This window comes from Carlito syrichta, unplaced genomic scaffold (assembly GCF_000164805.1).
Source record: "Carlito syrichta isolate Samal-C Ts95f unplaced genomic scaffold, Tarsius_syrichta-2.0.1 Scaffold305720, whole genome shotgun sequence".
Classification (NCBI taxonomy): Eukaryota; Metazoa; Chordata; class Mammalia; order Primates; family Tarsiidae; genus Carlito; species Carlito syrichta.
In genome coordinates, this window is record NW_007249816.1 from 597,087 (window position 1) to 614,874 (window position 17,788).

The following is a 17,788-nucleotide window of genomic DNA, read 5'->3' on the forward strand; positions in this document are numbered from 1 at the left end:
ACTCCTAGCTAATTTTTAATTTTTTGTAGAGATGAGGTCTCGTGATGCTGCCTAGTCCGGTCTTGACCTCCTGGGCTCAAGCAATCCTCCTGCCTTGGCTTCCCAAAGTGCTGGGATTCCAGGCATGATTTCTCATGGGCAGCCAGCTGAGTTGAATTTTTGAAATATTCTGCTGGGACTTGCAGACATCACTCACTTGTTCTGACATTGTGAGTTTAAGGGGAAAGAGGAAGCTTGAGGGAGGTGACCTCGCATGTCATGATTCTTACTAAGCTCTGACAGCTGCCGGCAGTGTCCACACAGTACCTCATGCAACCCTCAGACACCCCACGGGGCGGGCACTGTCTCTGGTGTTATGGGTGAAAGCAGGTTCAGAGAAGTAGAGGTTTTCCCAGGGTGCACTGGTGGGGAGTGACAGGCTGGACTTTAAATCTGGGTGTGGGCTGCACTCGGTGGCTCAGCCTGTAATCCCGGCACTTTGAGAGGCCAAGACGAGTGGATTGCCTGAGCCCATGGGTTTGAGACCAGCTCGGGCAACTTGGCAAGACCTCGTCTCTACCATAAATCAAAAATTATCCAGCTGTGGTAGCGCGCGACTGTAGTTCCAGCTACTGGAAGACTGAGGTAGAAGGATCGCTGGAGCCCAGCAGGTCAACGATGGGGTGGCCGTGAGTGTGCCACTGCACTCCATCCTGGGCGACAGAGTGAGACACCAACTCAAAAAAAAAAAAAAATCTGGGTGTGCCTCATGGTGGTGTCAGTGCTTTTTTCTCCAAGAGGTCTAGTCTTACATCTTCTTATTTTAAAAATGTGATTTTAAGAGATACACTGTGCCGAAAGGACATGTGTACAGTGCCTCTTAACGGATTGTGTTACACTAACCAGGTCATTCCACTTTGGAAACTGAACTCACAGGATGTTTCTAGATGGTGTGATGTTCAGCCTACCTTTGAGCTAGGATTTCCTCAGAGACTCCTGAAGGACTCCTCTGATTTCTAGGAATGTGTGATTATTATCCATTATTATACTCATTTGGAAAGATATCTTTAAGGGGTGTCTTAAAACCTGCAATTTGCCAGGACTGGTGGTTCATGTCTGCAACTCCAGCATTTTGGGAGGCGGAGGTAAGAGGACTGCCTAAGCCCCAGGGATTTGAGATGAGGCTGAGCAACATGGCAAGACCTCATCTCTAAAATAAATTAAAAAATCAGCCTGGTGGGGTGGCACATGCCTGTATTCCCAGCTACTTGGAAGCCTGAGGCGGGAGGCTCGCTGTAGCCCAGCAGGCTGAGGCTGTGGTAACCATGAGTGTGCCACTGCACTCCAGCCTGGGTCAGAGAGTGAGACTCTGACTCAAAAACTCAAAAAACCAAAACGCAAACCCAAAACCCCTGCAATCCCTCTCTAAGGTGGTGGAAGAGTGTTGCCAATTAACTGTAAGTCTTTTTGTTCATCTCATTTCATTTCAGGTTTCAGCAGGAAACCTGACTTAGCGTGGGAAGAGGTGTGGCTCAGCTGGGTTTTCCTTAAGGAACCAACACTTGGCTGGTGAGGGGGACACAGCTGGTGGAGGTGAGGGGGGTGGTCCCTGCTGGCAGAGGAAGGATAGTGCACTGGAAGGGAGGGCATTCAGGGCCCCTGTGCTCCAGGTGCCTTCTGCATCACACTGAGATTCCTGTTCCTTACGATAGCCTCCAGCCTCTCTGTCCTCCTCTCCAGGATCCCATTCTGTTGAATTTGTACTCTGAAAACCCCAATTTCCTATCGGGAATCCCCTGATTTAAACATCTTTACTAGAGCTGCCATCTATTGAGTGCCCTGTTTGGGCACATGAACACACGTTCTTCTTTCACACGATCTTCATGAGACGCATCAAGTTGGGCACCAATGGCCGCGTCATTGAGGACACTGAGACCCAAGGCCACACAACCCAGAACCATATGGCTACAAATGCCAGTTCTCTTTCCTTGGCCTGTGCTTCTTAAACTCAAGTATTGGGTCGGTACATCAGGAACTAAAACCAACCTCATAGTAAGACAGGCCTTCCAGAAGTGCCATTACTCGGATTGTGGTGTGAGACCCAACATTTAATAATTCCTTCCATCCTGGGTGATGAGGCCTGGGTGTGTGCTCCCTGGGTGATGAGGCCAGAGAGAACTTCAGGGAGTGGGGCGCAGACATCAACCTGAGGAATTTCTGCTGAACAGGATCTGGCTCCGACTCCCACTCTACCTCCTACTGTCTCCCTCCCCGCCCGTCACACTGGTCTTGCTTTATCTTGCAAGAGTCAGGCACATTTATGCCTCAGAGCCTTCACTCTGGCCGACCCCTCTCCGAACACTTCTCTACATCCCTGTCTTTGCTCAAAACCTCACCTTCCCAATGAAGCCTACCCTGTTCATGCTGCAACCTCTCCTCTCTAACATTCTAGTTTTTTTTTTTCTTTTTGAGTCAGTATCTCACCCTGTCATCCAGGCTGAAATGCAGTGCCATGATCACAGCTCACTGCAGACTTGGCCTCCTGGGCTTAAGCGATCCTTTAGCCTCAGCCTCCCAAATAACTGGAAATACAGACACGTGCCACCGTGACCGGCTAATTTTGATTTCTTCTCTCTCTACTAGTCACATGTGGCCATTGAACTTTCGAAATTCTGCTAGTCTGAATTGAGGTAAGTTGTAAAATACATGCTAGATTTTGAAGGCTACCCTCTCAAAAGCAAAATATCTCATACACTTAAAATATATTGATTACATTTTAAAATATTAATATTAATATATTTGAAGTAGATCAATTTCGCTTGGGTCTATTTTTCTTAATGTGACTACTGGAAAATTTAAGGTTACATATATGGCTTATATTAGAGTTGAAAGAATATAGCCTAAACATAGGGGTTGCAAGTGTTTAGACCACCTCAATGTCTTATAACTCAGTTTTATTGCCTTGCTGACATGAGTCAGTTTTATATTTCATTTTATCTCACCATTCCCGTTTGTTTAAAAAATCCCATTCTTAAATTCTTACTGAGATTTAACCTGCTGGTTCAATTTTACTTTACCTATTAACAGCTAAGTAAAGCCAAGCATGGTGGTACACACCTGCAGTCTCAGCTACTTGGGAGGCCAGGAGGTCGAGGTTGCAGTGAGCTATGATTGTGTCACTGCACTCCAGCCTAGGCAACAGAGCAAGACCACCTTTTAAAAAAGAAGAGCTAAACAGAACTCTGACGAGTGCTGAGCATTGTTTTGACATTTTGGGAACTGTGTTGATGGTTCTAAGTATCTTTTGAATGAATGACTGTGGTTGTTGCAGTAATCTCCCCCAGTCTTAAAGTGGTGTGAGCAAGGGAGCATACTTGAAAATATGAACACTGAATCCCCAGGTAGTGGGGCTGGAGGTAAAGGGGCCACTCTCCAGTGAGACATTAGGGAGGTAGGTGTACAGAACTGTTTTAGGTAAGTTGAATGTGTTTCTCCAGGTGGGGATGCCCACTTCACACAAGGTACTCCAGGACCAGTGGGTTGCAACTCTTGCCCAGACACAGGCACCCAGGTTGCCTGAATGGAAGGCAGTGTTATCTCCTTACAGATATTTGCTGCTTTTCAAATTGCTTTTTATTGGCTCGGTGTTTCCACAGCCCCAAAAAGGGCTGGGACTTGATGTTTCATTTTATTTTAGATGCGGGCCCAGGCAAAGGATGAGGCATCAAGCTTTCGCATCCTGAGGCACTGGGCCCCTGTCCGCTGCTCCTTCCTGGCACCCCTTTGCCAGTCCCAGATGGACGTCAGATGGGAGGCCATGGTCAGTCTCTACCTGGCCAATCCCACTTGCAGCTCTGCTCCACCTCAACCGCTGAGCTCAGCCAAGCTGAAAGCATGGCAAAGCCTTTCAGAACTGGGAACCTTTGTCCTGGACCTCCTGGGTACTCAGCAGACCATACTCCAGGCCCGTCACTCGCACCATACTACCACTCTCCACTAACCTGTCACTTGGGCAGGGAGCAAACATGAAAGCTGCTTTGGGGTTGAGGATAATTGGTGCTTAATAAAAACTGGTCTTCTCATCACAAACAGCATCAAACCACTTATGCTTATGACATGCAGGCTTTAAACCATACAACTGTAGTGCCCAAAAGCTCATGGCAGCAAGCAGGATGGGAGGCTTGGACGTGGGGGGCAGTGCACGTTGGTTCCAAAAGTCCTGGCTTTGGGCAGGATTCTCAGACCCACCCAGGAAACCTGCAGCTCCTGTCCACCACAGAGCATTCCAAGCACTCAGGACACACCCCGCAGGTGTGCCAGAGTGCCTATGGCTCTGCAGTTACAGGGATGGATCTATGCCTCGAGGCTTCCTTAGCACCAGCTGTTTGCTGGTTCCTCTTCAGTCTGATACATCCTAGCACACGTCATAACCACGTCATAACAATTATGAAAGCTTCAGATCACACAGTTGTGTTAACAAAGGGTTGAGACAAGCTACTCTAGCCTTCCACTTTTTAGTCTACGACTGCTTTTAAAACTAACTCACTTGACTTCTATGGACAGTTACTCTGGGTAAGGCAAACAGCAGTGCCTGGATATGTTAAAACTTTCTCGGTCACCTCTTTCCTGGGAACACCACAAACTGAATAACCAGCACTCCAAAGCATACAGCTTAGAACACAACTTTTATTAGAAAAGTTATACATAACATGAGCATCAACTATTTTCAAGAACAATATTAAACCCAATAAGCAACAAAACCAGACTAACAAAATGTGTAACAAGAAACGAATGACCTTTCTATAATCCAACATTCAATTATCTACAATGTCTTTTTACAAGGGGGAAAAGCCATGGTTTCAGGCACATCATACTGAAAATAGAGCTGCAACAGCAAGTTTATACAATCACCACGTTCAAGAAACTGAATCATTAAAACAGTAATTACGAGTTCACAAATTTAAAACATTTCACATAATTTTAAATTACTGGGTACACACTGAAGTCTGAGTTTCAAGTGATTTTTTTTCCACAAAAGTGCCAACACTCAAGCTAGAACTCTCAGTGTTAATTTTGCCCTAAAATGTTAAGACATGTTTTGATAATCATAATAGTCACATAATTTCTGATGCTATCTGGTCTGTTAATAATAAAGCCTTTATTTGGATGTGTTGTTCTTCAATTAAATTACAGGAAACTGGATATAAAATTTCAGTTGCAAAGCTTTTAAAATAAAGTTCCAAACACAGGCGTGTGCAGCATTGGAAAAGAGACCAGTACTAAAATTTATAATAAATATCAGAGAAGCCATTAGTTTTTACAACATTGTTTGCTTAAAGGTTAAATCAACCAGGTGTCAAGTTTCCCATCAGTCTGTCCTTTTAGCAGGCAGGGCAATTTCTATTTTCATGATCTGAATACTCAAACAAATATATCCATCTTTTCAAAACTTTGATTTACAGCTCCTGGTAACTTATAAACATTTTTTAAAGTAGTCATTCTACTCTAATTAAGTCTATTTCTGCTCATTTTGGAGCCTAAAATATCAGATTTCAGGATAGCAAAGTTCACCAGAAAGACGCAAGTTGAATGACTGTAAGAGTAAGACACTTTACACCCAGTCAGTCCTTTTTGTAGCTGAAGGGAACTAGTCACAACACAGTTTCACACACACCCTTGCTCACTGTGTATTACGCTTTTGAACCCATGGAAAGGATGACCTCTCCTATTTCCGGTGCCATACCTAAGCATGGTTCCTAACAAGATTACTGATGGAAAGACTTTTTTTCTGTCAGAGACTCACACCATAGTTCTTAAACTGCCAGGCATCTTCCCAGACAGGTTTTCTTTTCGATGTAGTAATGAAGAACTAAGATAAAAATCATGACTTCCAACTGCTACTCAACATGTTACATGCACCAATATTGCACACATCTGCTCTGAACTGTTACGATAATCTTCTGAGTCCTTGGGGTGCTGTTCTCTCCATCAGAACACAAACACAACCCACATCATCAGTTTCCCTTAAAAATGAAATGGATAAATTTAAAATACTGGAAAATAATGAAGAAAAAGGCAAAGACTTTGTACAGACAAAAACCTATAAGTTCTCCAAGGGTCCTGTGTGCCCTACACACGGGGCAATCTGTAGCACTAGAGGCGAGCACTAGTTACAGTGCCAAGTCCTCATATGATGTGAAACCTCGGGCCCGGTGTTGCAATGATGTCGCTGTATGGTTCTTCCTGCGTCAGCTCGATGGCTTGCTGCTTTTTCAGAACTAAGAAGCTGTAGAACTTGGCCGCAGCTTGCTTTCTGTTTGTGTTTCGACATAACTCAAGCAAACTGATAGATTCAGCTCCTGTTTTAGCAAGAGCTCGCTGAAAACAAAAAAGGACAAATTAAAGTAACCTGCGCAATGAAGCAGTACTTCATATAAGGATGCCAATTCTGGTGGTTGGAAAAGTGCACTGTCTATTCTGTGAAGGGCCAAGGCCAAAGTATACTGTGGTATGCTGAAAATCAGAAGAAAGGTCCAAGACACAAGCATAGTTGCTCTGATGTGTTACTATTCCAACAACTCATCTCTTTGTATATCTAATGTGACACAACAGTAAAATCTAGCAATTACAGTTTTTACAGCGAGACATTTTTTTAAAGGTCAACTGTTCTTTGAATTAGGAAGCTGTGAGCAATTTGCCTGGTATTTCATAGATGCTCAAGATATCATATCTGTGTCTGGGATGTTAAGGCCCAGGGATAAGTGACATTTGATGCTACTCAATGACTCATTAAATTTGCTCAACCAAAAATAATCAGGTGTAGACATACAGAGGAACTCTATAACTACCACTGAAGGCCTGCTTCTCAGGACAACCACGGGTAAGTGTTTATTCTTCCAAATGTTTCTCAGGTCTACTCTTGGCCTAATAGCTTTATCTATTTTACTAAAATACTTTAAAATAATGTAGTTCTGAGAAAAGTTTCACCAAGGTAGACTTGCTGTTCATAGCCTGCAACTTGTTTTTGAGGGAACAAGGCCGAAAGTCTCTGACGACACAAGCTCACACTTCCTACCTGAAGACCATGAAGCATCTGCTGCGTCCTTTTGTTCCATCGTCTTTCTTCCTGGTCCTGATCACCCCCTGAAGCATCTTCATCCTGAAAGAAAATGACCCCCAAAAAGCTCACAAAACTTTTCTGCCGCAAAATGAAATATTTCTATACCTTCTCCCTGGAAGCACTACATTAACTCAGAAAGTGTTTTTTGACCAACAGAAAACTGTATCTGATGCTGCTGAAACATTACTTAGCATTTCCTATAAACTCTCAAGTTTGCCTTTCTTAAATTACATAAGATAGTCCTGCATGTCTCAAGCATCTGGCTGGGCACATGATACTATGTTGCTCTGAAGACGTACGCCTCAGTGTGGTCCAGGGACTGTGTGGATCACGTTCTGGTCATCAGCCCCATTAAAGAACTCACATGAGGATATAAGTCAACTATGTAACCAAGCACACTGTTTATTTCAACTACCTGTGTATTTGGTAACACAATTTTCTGATTTAGATTCCGGCACTCTTAATCTTATCATGGGCCAGTTTCAAAGAGCCTGTGGCCTAGCTAAGTTGAGTGATCAGTACTGGTCTCTATGGTGACGCCAAAGAAATGGGCTATCATCCTTATTATGTATTTTACTTGGGCAACTGGACTTCCAGCCACCTACAGACCTGCTGCCCAAGTGACTTTCTGGATCCTGAGCTAGTGCAGGGTAGCTGCTGAGATGCCCCAAGGCTCACTGGAGTCACAAACCAACTTCCAAGGAGCCAGTCAGCAGCTCCACACAGCAAAGAAAGGACAACAAGCTCAATGCTTAGTCAGCACTGAGTCTGAGACAATGGCACACCTGAGCACATAGGCTGGAGTAACCCTGACACTAATTTTGGCTTTAAAATAATGTAGTGTTCATATTAAAGATAAGCATTAATCTATGGCTAGCATAATGTCAAATTAGAAATAAGAATAAACACTATGAAAGTATATCCAATTTATAACCTTTAGTCTAAAAAGAAATTTAAACAGCTTCAATATCACCTGAAGGACACATTATCTTATTCTGTTTTTTAGAGACAGGGTCTCACTCAGTTGCCTGGACTGTAGTGCAGTGGCTCATTCATAGCTCATTCTTAACAGCCTTGACTTCTTGCTTCCCAAGGTGTGAGTCACCAAACCTGGCCATGACACCTTATTTTAAATTTAGAAGTTTAAATAAAATATTTAACACAGCATTAAATAGAAGAATAAATTTTTAGTCTTATGTCTTATACAATTTCAATAATTCAGAAACAAGGAAGGGAGAAAAAGTGCCTTCAGCAGTTTAAACATTCCACAGGAGAAAGACATAGATTCCTAAGGCACCTCTGCTTTTTAAAAAGTGAAAGCCATTCAAGCCTTGCCTTCACTCAGTCTGCTTTAGCAGTCATGCTCTACCCTGGTCTAATTACAAACAAAACAAAACAAAACGCAGACAAATGGAAAAGGTTTGGTTATCTGATTTCAGGCCATAGATAGGAGGGACATCAGAGGCAGTCAGAAGCAGCAGTGAAAGCTGACCACGGACTGGACCACAAGAAAACAGACACAAGCAATTTGGAAGTGAGGCAGGAATCAGTCAAATGCAGCACACTGTCTTCATAAGATCCCCAGGAACGATGAGGGACAGCCCTGTACAAATCTAGATACCCTTAAACATTTTTCTTAACTCTAATGCTCAACACCAATTAATTTAACCTTGATATGGGAAGTAAAAACAACCTGGTTAAAAGTTTTTGCTAGAGCTGGAATGGGAATGAATTAGACATCTCTTTGAGTTTCCATACCTCCTCTTCTTCGTCATCTTCTTTTTCCTTCTCTTTGTCCTTCTCTTTTTCTGGCAGAAGCTCTAACTCTGGAATCAGCTGACAGATATTTGGAGGTTCTTCTGGGGGAAGCTCTACAGGTGGTATTTCCATCTGCTCTACCTGCTGAGTTTGCTTAAAGCAATAAAAATAAGTCAATTTAAGATGGATGTTTAAGGACAGTTTCTTTTAAATGTCTAAACACACAGTTGCTAAGGTTTTCTAGATGAAAAGAAGCAATGGGGTTATATCTCCCTACTTTTCCCAAGTGCAAAAATTTATTACAGTATGTATTTTCTTTCTTTTTATTTATTGTAAAGCTACATTAAAGTCACTTACAAAACAAATGTACTATTATCTTAAACCGTTAAGTGCTTCATTTTTATATTTACTTTTTAGAAGCCAAATACTTAAAGTCTGTGTGAGAAATATGCAAACCCCCCCCCCCAAGAAACACTATAAGCAGCAAAATAGAAATAAAAGGAAAAACTTTCTCCAGTAGTTTAGAAAATAAGAAAAGGCCGAGTGTGGTGGCTCATGCCTATAATCCCAGGCCGAGGTGGAAGGATCACTTCATCCCAGGAGTTTGAGACTGAGTAACATAGTGAGATCTCATCTCTACAAAAAGTAAAAAAAAAAAAAAGAGCTGGTGCACACCTGTAGTCCCAGGTGCACACCTGCAGTCCCAGGTGTAGAGATCTCATCTCTACAAAAAGTAAAAAAAAAAAAAAGAGCTGGTGCACACCACTGGTGCACACCTGTAGTCCCAGCTACTGGGGAGGCTGAGGTGAGAGGATCACCTGATACCAAGGATTCAAGGCCACAGTGAACCATAATCGTGCTCATTGTACTCCAGCTTGGGAGACAAAGTGAGACCTCAACTCACTCCCAAGGAAAAATAAAGAATAAAAACAACCCTTTGTTTATGGCAAAATAAGAATGTTAACTAGACCAGTATTTTCAACTATTAGTGCATAAATTGCTGTGAGGTTATCACAGTGTAATGTAAAACCAAAGCTTTGGCTCTGGGAGCCCTGAACCCCTCATGGCAGTAGGGGATCAAGGACACTATTTTTCTGCCATCTCCTGTATGTCCTTCTCCTCAGGACTGATATAAAGAATTGAGAACATTAAAAAGCAAAGCCCTTAAAAAAAAACACCAAAGAATTCCTGAGAGAGGCATTAGGTCACCTACTCATCACCTGGAAACGCTCTGACTGAAAACTCACCACCAGAGGGCACAAGAACTAGCTCCCTAAACTGGCAATAGAGGTGAACCAAAGCCTAAGATTATCAAAAGCCTTAATTTATTTTATAGACTTCAGATGGGAAACCCAATACCTCCTTTACACTTATACAGTTTTTCTATCCTAGCTGAACTTCATGGTAGCCGAAGTCTGAATGAAGCAGCCAGATATTGCTTTACCTTTTGTCAGATATTTGATACGTTTATTCTGATCACTTAATAAGATTACCTGAAACTGCCTAGTATGGGAGGTCTGCAGGAATATTTGCTGAAGAGTAAATCTGGAACAACTTCAGCATCAAGGACTCTATATTAGCCAAGGATGCTCACTTTGGACCCTCTGAGGCAAAACTATTCAGTCAGACAGATGCTACAGACTTGTATGACATTTCCTACCCAGAGCAGATATGTTCACATCCTCAAGTACCATTCTGACTTTGGACCAACTCCTTGCCATTTTCTGTCTATCTGAAATGCTCCAGTGGGGCTTCCGAGACACTGTGTGTGGCCGACTGTATGAATACCTCCAACCATCCTGATGGGTGGACCTACTTACAGGAATCACAGGCTCTGGGTCAACCTGCCCGGCTTTCCGCTTAACTCCCTGAGGGGGTGGTGGGGGCATGGTGGACTCATCCAGGTTTGTTCTGCTGGCCTCCATCACTGACTCCTGGAGGCGGCTCGGCTCTTCCAAAATGGGCTCATCTGTAATTGGTCGTAAGAGGAGACACAGGCCATATAGTTTTGAACAATACTTTAGGATCATTTATTTTTAAAAACTAAGTCATAGGTACTTCCCCTACTGAATAAGCTAAGATAAAACTTAGTCCACAAAGATACTCAATTTATAACAATATGAATAAAGGGGAGAGGGTGTTAAAAGACAAGTCCTTTCCCCAGTACAACACAGGACAATCCTTTAGTGGACACACTACCAACCTGCTGGTCCCGACTCCCAAACCTCTCCAAAGGCAGAAAGGCTCACACCTAAAGAAGGCAACCAGATCCAATGCATTTTCCAGTCCAAAAGTTTTATGCCTTTTCATCGTGATTTGACAGTATAAACGTAAATTTTAAGCCAAATATTAATTTAAACTCCAACAAGGACTGATTCCAACAGAACACACCGATGACATCACGCTGCTGATGTTGCTGCTGCTGGTCTTCTCTAGGAACCTCTGGATTTTCAAATTCTTTGAGGAACTCATCCAAATTGTCTGCCTCCCCTCCTTTCCTCCTTTTCCTAAGGTCTTCTGGTACAAGTGGTGTAAGACAGCGTGTAAAGAGCTATAAAGAAAAGAAGAACTTCAACTCTAAGTCACACTAACTGAAATCCATCCATTTCTACCTTCTGAATGTTTTAAGTATACTTGTAATCAGTGTACATATAATTTTGCACTTATTTTTTACTTAATATCATATTCAAACTTCAATTCCATTTGAAAATGATTTTAAATAAAGACTTTCAATTATAAGTGCAGCTATTTTAGACAAAAAAATTTTAGCCATTATCTCACAACTCTTAGGTGTTATGTTTGCTTGAAGTTTATTTTCATATTCAGACACCAAAAACTCAACTTAACTGGCATCATACCACATAACTTTACACTGTGTTTTCACTTATTATATGGTAACCTTATTAAGCTGCCATTTACTACTTTTAATGGCTACATAACATTCTGTAAACAGAATGTCAATTTATCTTCATACTTGCACCATTTCTCTTTTTAATATTTTAGCTTTCTCTCTTTCAACTGTAACCAACAACGCGATCAATATCTTCAGAGAAGTGGCTTTTTCCATGTTTTGAATTACTTCCTTAGGAAAAATTTATAATAATGAGATTACAATTCACTGAATCAAAAGTGCTTTCAATAAAAAGAATTTTCACCATAACCTTGCTGCTTCGAAATACTTTAGGTTTGGAATACAGTAAAATACACAGTAAAATCAATTGGCTCTGTGCCTATTTCAACTTCAGACAGTAAACTGGTCTAACGTCACAGCTTCACTCATCAGATGCCTCTGAGTCTTATTTTGAAATAGTCTGGAATATGAGCAGGATAGAGTTAACAGTGAAAGCAAATTTTCATGAGGCAAAATTCTTTATTGTGGGAAAAGTAGAACCACCCATGTTTTATTCAGAAAACAACCAAAGAATGCAGGTGTGAACCACACTGACAGCTTATTACAGGAAGTTGAGAGAACTATTATGCAAAATACCAGGCTTTTTAATGTAGGAAAAATTCATCCTACATTTTCTAGAAATGCAAGCATCCTCTCTATATTCAGATGAGGTTCTGCCTAATATACTGTGATATAAGGAGGAAAAGAAAAAATGATGCCATATAGTTGAAAAATACTTGATCAACAATAATTCTAACAAAGATTTAGATGTTGTTTTTAAAAAAAATAATGTATTTAAAAATGTGTAAGATACAGGAAATTCTGCAATCAGTTTTACCTTCAGTAGTCTGTTATTCCACAAAGGCTGAGCAGGTAAAGAGAACAGTTTTTCAACTCCTCCTGTCTCTTTCCACATCATCAATTTCTTGGTGGGTGGAGCCAGATCCAACGTAGTAACAATATCAGAATAATCACTAAGTTGGGCTCTAATGGTCTTGCTATCCAACTCTTTGACACTGTCAACAATGAGTTTCCTCTTCCTCTTGGCTTTTGTTTCTTTAACTGTAAGAAGAAAACAAGGTAATTTTCCTGCAAGGTCAGCATGGAACACACAGTGAATAGACCTGACCCTATGGTAACTTAACCTTGCTTCTCTACCCTAGTAGAAGAGCTAAACTCCATGAAGGCACAGAATGTTTCAACTGATGTTTTCTAACCATCATTTAGAATAGAGGCTTGTACAAAATAGGTGTTCAATAAAAATCTGCTGAATGAATATGTATAGACTTTAGCACAAAGTGAGTAAAATAATGTGAGGGCCAGTGCATTTCTGCCCACATACTTTGTACTGTAAAGAACGAACACATCACACTTGATTCAGGAGGGCTCATTTTCTCATTTGAAATAGGGCCAGCCACTTGCAACAGCTTCCTCCAGAGTTCACATTGTCACATATGTTATAGTCCATAGGTTTTTCTTTATAAACATTCATGAGGGTCAGCATCAAAAAATACAGAGACATTATACAGTGACAATCTTTCTTCAACCTGTCCCCCAGTCACTAAGTTCCCTTTCCCGATTATCTGTCACTATCTAACATGGCATATATTTCACTTAGTTATCCATGTTTCCCTAACTAGTACTAAGAGTTCCAAGAGGATAAAGATTCGTGTACCTTGAGCCTTTAGCTCCTAAACACAACCAAGTTCACAGCAAGCACACTCTTTAGAGACTCAAGACATAATTCAGATCATTCTCAGTAGGAAACCCAAAGTTAATCTTACTCTACTTAAAACTGGTAACTCTTGTCTTGGGGCACACTATGATTTCAAGTATTCTACCCTACTATTGCATAAGCTACTTAGAAACTGGAAGCAGCCCCATAATTAATGTGTCTTGCAATGTTTCTTAATAAAGCAGTACAAGAAAATGATTACTGAGTCTAGATTTTTTGATATTTCTAGTTTTAAAAAAATGTTTTTGTAGAGATAGAGATCTTGCAGTTGCTCAGGCTAGTCTCAAACTCCTGGCCTCAAGCAATCTTCCTGCCTTGGCCTCCTAAAGCACTGAATTACAAGAATGAGCCACCACGCCTGGCCTTCATTTTTTTTTTTTTTTAAATATATTTTAAAGTTTTTCCAGATTGTAGCCCAACTACACAGAATCTAGAACTCTGACAGATAATTGATAAGTCAATCTGTACTTTTACTGGAAAACACCCTGTGATGTTTCCTAGTTGCTATATGTGTGAGCAAACATTCTGGGAAGATACACATTAGCAGAAAGCCTGTTCTACACTTTATATGTCGCAGTAACTTGTACAGACATTCTACAAAATACTGAAATAGATGGAATAAAGACTCTATGACCAATGACAGTGACATAAAAGTAGCAGTTATCAAAACAACAACAGATAAGCAAATAGGCAGGAGTCAGAAATAGGAGCTCATAATCCATGTGGTGTAATTCTAAAGGTTCATTTGCTCACCAGTTATATCAATAGGTTCCAACGCAAATGCTTCCTCCTCATTTGGAACCAGTGTTGTCTGATCAGTCATAGTTGGCAGGGGTTCCACGGGGTCCACTGAATCAGGACTATCAGGCCCACCCACTAGAAAAACAAACAATCACAAAAGTCTTGGGTATATTATACTCTACAGATGGGGGAAAAAAAATCCCTCCGTGAAATAGAAAGAAGGCCTACTAGCACTAAGAAAAAACACTTTTCTAGTTATGAAGAAGCCTTACCAAATTTGAACCCAATTGGCCAAAGAAGAGGGAGGGGTATAAGATTAGACAAACGAGAATCAGAACTAGTGTTCAATCACAAGCACCAAATTTAAGGGTATTTTGAGAGTTCGTTAAGAAGTTTGGGTTTGCAGCCATTGGTAGAATCTTTCCAGATGCTTCTGTTACACCATTCCCAGAACAGCCCATCGTGTGTACTTACTCGACACGTTATCATCCTCATCCATGTCATCATGTGCTGGCTGCTCAGGCAACATCACCCCTGCCTCTGAGAGGGCAGGTGGGTCATCAAAGATGCCGCCATCATTATTACTAATAAGTTTGTCATCTGAAAAAGGGAATGTCAGTCAGTTAAAATGCTAAAAGAACAACAGCCAATCACTGGAAAAATAAGATTATGTCAACAAGATTCCACTTAAATATTTATTCAATTTTTATGTTTCTCTTCAGGGTAGTTTATAAATGTATTTAGTTCATGAAAAAATATTATTCTTCATTTATATTCTCTACGTCACATAATTATTTAATAAGTAATTCATTTAATATATTTATCAAACAAATAGAGCAGTTTCAAGAACTAGTAAAATTTAGCATTCTGAGCAATCATCTTTAGGTTTTGCTATAACATTTTAAGAGGCTAGTTTTACAGAAAACTTATTGAACAAACTGATCACAATTCACACATATGTACCTAGACAGCTACCCAAGACCCAGAATTAGCAACTGCTCCAAAACATTGCGAGTAAATAAATCAGGTCTATGTTAGAATAACCATCTTTTTGTGACATACCTAATATCCCACCATCATTTCCTTCTCCGAAATTGTCATCCTTATATTGGTCTTCATACTCTAAATGGTTAATTTTCTCATTCAGATTGCTGGTGCTCTGCTCAGGCTCCAAGAGGAGGTTGGAAGCACTGGTGCTCACCAACATGTCATCATCCTCAAAAGCACTGCCTTCTCTCATTATCTCACGATCATCCATTCCAAAGTCACCTAAACACATTTTAGTACATCTTTAGTTCCAAAGGTTATAAATACCACTGTTACAAAAGAAAACAGCTAATGAGTTACTACAATTATAACACCACATTTGCTAAGTCTTATTTGTCTTCAAATAAGACTTTTTAAAACGTCTGGCTTAAACTCTAAATCTTTAGCATCTAAATTTCATCAACGGTCTCTTAATTATACACAGCTACAACACAGAGGCACAACTAGCAAATTCAAACTTAGATATAAGTTATCCTAAATATATACAATAATAGATAAGCAATCCTAAATATGTACATATGTGAAGTTACATTAATATTTACAGCTTAAACTTCCTTGTTATAATGTGTTTCACCACGAAAGTAATTTGGTGCTGGTGCAGTGCCACATGCCTACAGTCTTAGAGTCCAAGAGTTCGAGACTGTAGTGCCATGATCACGCCCATGAATAGCTACTGCACTCCAGCCTGGACAACATAAGAGACTCCCATGCCTTAAGAAAGACTTTGCCTTGCTAACAGCTTTAAATACCTGTTTTTGAATGGTAGGTACAATAATGTAATTAACTATTCCAAAATAGTTTAAAAGTGAGCACTCCTTTAGTGCTGGGACTCTTCACGCAGTCAACACACAGGTTCCACCACTGAATACGGGGAACAGAAGCAGGCAAAAAATAAACTCTGAAAATAAAGCTTCAGATACTGATAGCAAGCCAAATTCTTCTCTGGATGAAAAAGCATTAGATAAAATTTTAAGTCTTTCTGTCAATGTGAATGTAATGTAAGTCTGGTTTTCTTCTGAAATTGCTAGTAGTGCCACAACATAACTATAATATAGCTAATGGCTAACAATTTGATTCTCTTTTACCAAAATCATTTTCTTGCAAAATACTGATGTTTCCAACTTCTTCTCTCATGGTTATCTCTTCAACTCTGCTCTGATTCAGGCTGAATTGCTGGGCCACATCGATGTCACTTTAAAAGAAGGTCAAATACACGTTAGTCTCAAGTGTCGAATTTCTAAGAAAAAAAAATCCCAATTCTCTCTATAAAAAAACCCTAATACAACTTACCAAATTAAAAAAATTTTAATATGTGATAAATTTCAATATATTCCAAGAATGTGAACATTGATTTGAAAGTTAATTTGTATTTAAAATTTAAAGTCATCAATGATCAGCAAATAAAATACAATATGTGGAAGTTGCTTAGGCAAATACAGAGGAAAAAATAAGAAATGATGGACTGAATGGGCATGGGTTTTCACAGAGCCCTGAAGCTTACAGGCTGTGTGACCTCTGAAGTGGCCGGTCTTTTCTGAGACTGAGTATTTTCCTCTAATAAGCAAGAATAATCTCTCATATAAGTTTAAAATATTACATAGAAAATAAAAATAAAAACCGTGTAATGTTAAATACCAACATGAAATACTTGTAGCCAAATCTAGAATGTAAATACCTCAAAACTGGGTTTGTACAGCAAATGAAGTACAAGGACAAAAACATAAGAGGGATACAGAGGTGTCACAGAATCTCAGATGATGCATGAGGTGCATCACACAAATGCAGCTTGCAAACTGTGTAGTGTCAACTCAAACCGAAAACGAAGCCCATGTGTCAACTGCAGACATTTAAATGCTGCCCTGACATGATATAGGCATACCTCACTTTACTGCACTTTGCTTTACAGACGTGTGTTTTTTACAAATTGAAGGTTTGTGGCAACCCTGTGTCAAAGAACTCTACCAGCACTGTTTTTCCAATAGCAGGTGCTCACTTCATGTCTGTGTGTCACCTTTTGGTAATTCTCACAATATTTCAAACTTTTTCATTGTTACTGTATCTATTATGATGATCTATGACCAGTGATCTTTGGTTTTACAATTTCAAGTGTTTTGAGGTAACCGCAAACCACACTGGTGAAGATGACCAACTGAACTTATAAATGTGTGTGTTGTGACTTCTCCACCAACTGGGAGTACCCCCACCTCACTTCCACACCTGGAGCCTCCCTGTTGCCTGAGACACAGACAATAACCCCACAGTAACCACTAAATGTTCGAGTAAAAGGAATAGCCTCACATCTCTCATTTTAAATCAAAAGCTAGATTAGGTTTGGCGAGAAGGTATGTCGACAGCTGAGAGAGGCTGAAAACTAGGCCTCTCATGCCAAACAGTTAGCCAAGTTTTCAGTGCAAAGTTTTTGAAGAAAATTTAAAGTGCTACTCCAGTGAACACACAAATGATAAGAAAGTGAAACAGCTTTATTGCTGATTTGGAGAAAGTTTCAAGACTCTGAATA

General features: G+C 40.4%; 1 protein-coding gene across 1 annotated transcript in view; it reads right to left on the bottom strand.

Annotated features, from left to right (window-relative positions):
- Nucleotides 1-4,645: 4,645 nt before the first annotated feature.
- The window catches only part of RAD21 (RAD21 cohesin complex component), a 31,509-nt gene continuing 18,366 nt past the window's right edge, over nucleotides 4,646-17,788 (bottom strand). The window contains exons 5-14 of the mRNA XM_008062482.2: nucleotides 16,356-16,462; nucleotides 15,286-15,492; nucleotides 14,698-14,823; nucleotides 14,236-14,358; nucleotides 12,586-12,809; nucleotides 11,249-11,408; nucleotides 10,678-10,826; nucleotides 8,858-9,010; nucleotides 7,055-7,138; nucleotides 4,646-6,357 (exon numbers count right to left, since the gene is read on the bottom strand). Coding sequence (XP_008060673.1) covers nucleotides 6,166-6,357; nucleotides 7,055-7,138; nucleotides 8,858-9,010; nucleotides 10,678-10,826; nucleotides 11,249-11,408; nucleotides 12,586-12,809; nucleotides 14,236-14,358; nucleotides 14,698-14,823; nucleotides 15,286-15,492; nucleotides 16,356-16,462 — 1,525 coding nt within the window. The 3' untranslated portion in view covers nucleotides 4,646-6,165. The remainder of the gene's footprint in view (nucleotides 6,358-7,054; nucleotides 7,139-8,857; nucleotides 9,011-10,677; nucleotides 10,827-11,248; nucleotides 11,409-12,585; nucleotides 12,810-14,235; nucleotides 14,359-14,697; nucleotides 14,824-15,285; nucleotides 15,493-16,355; nucleotides 16,463-17,788) is intronic.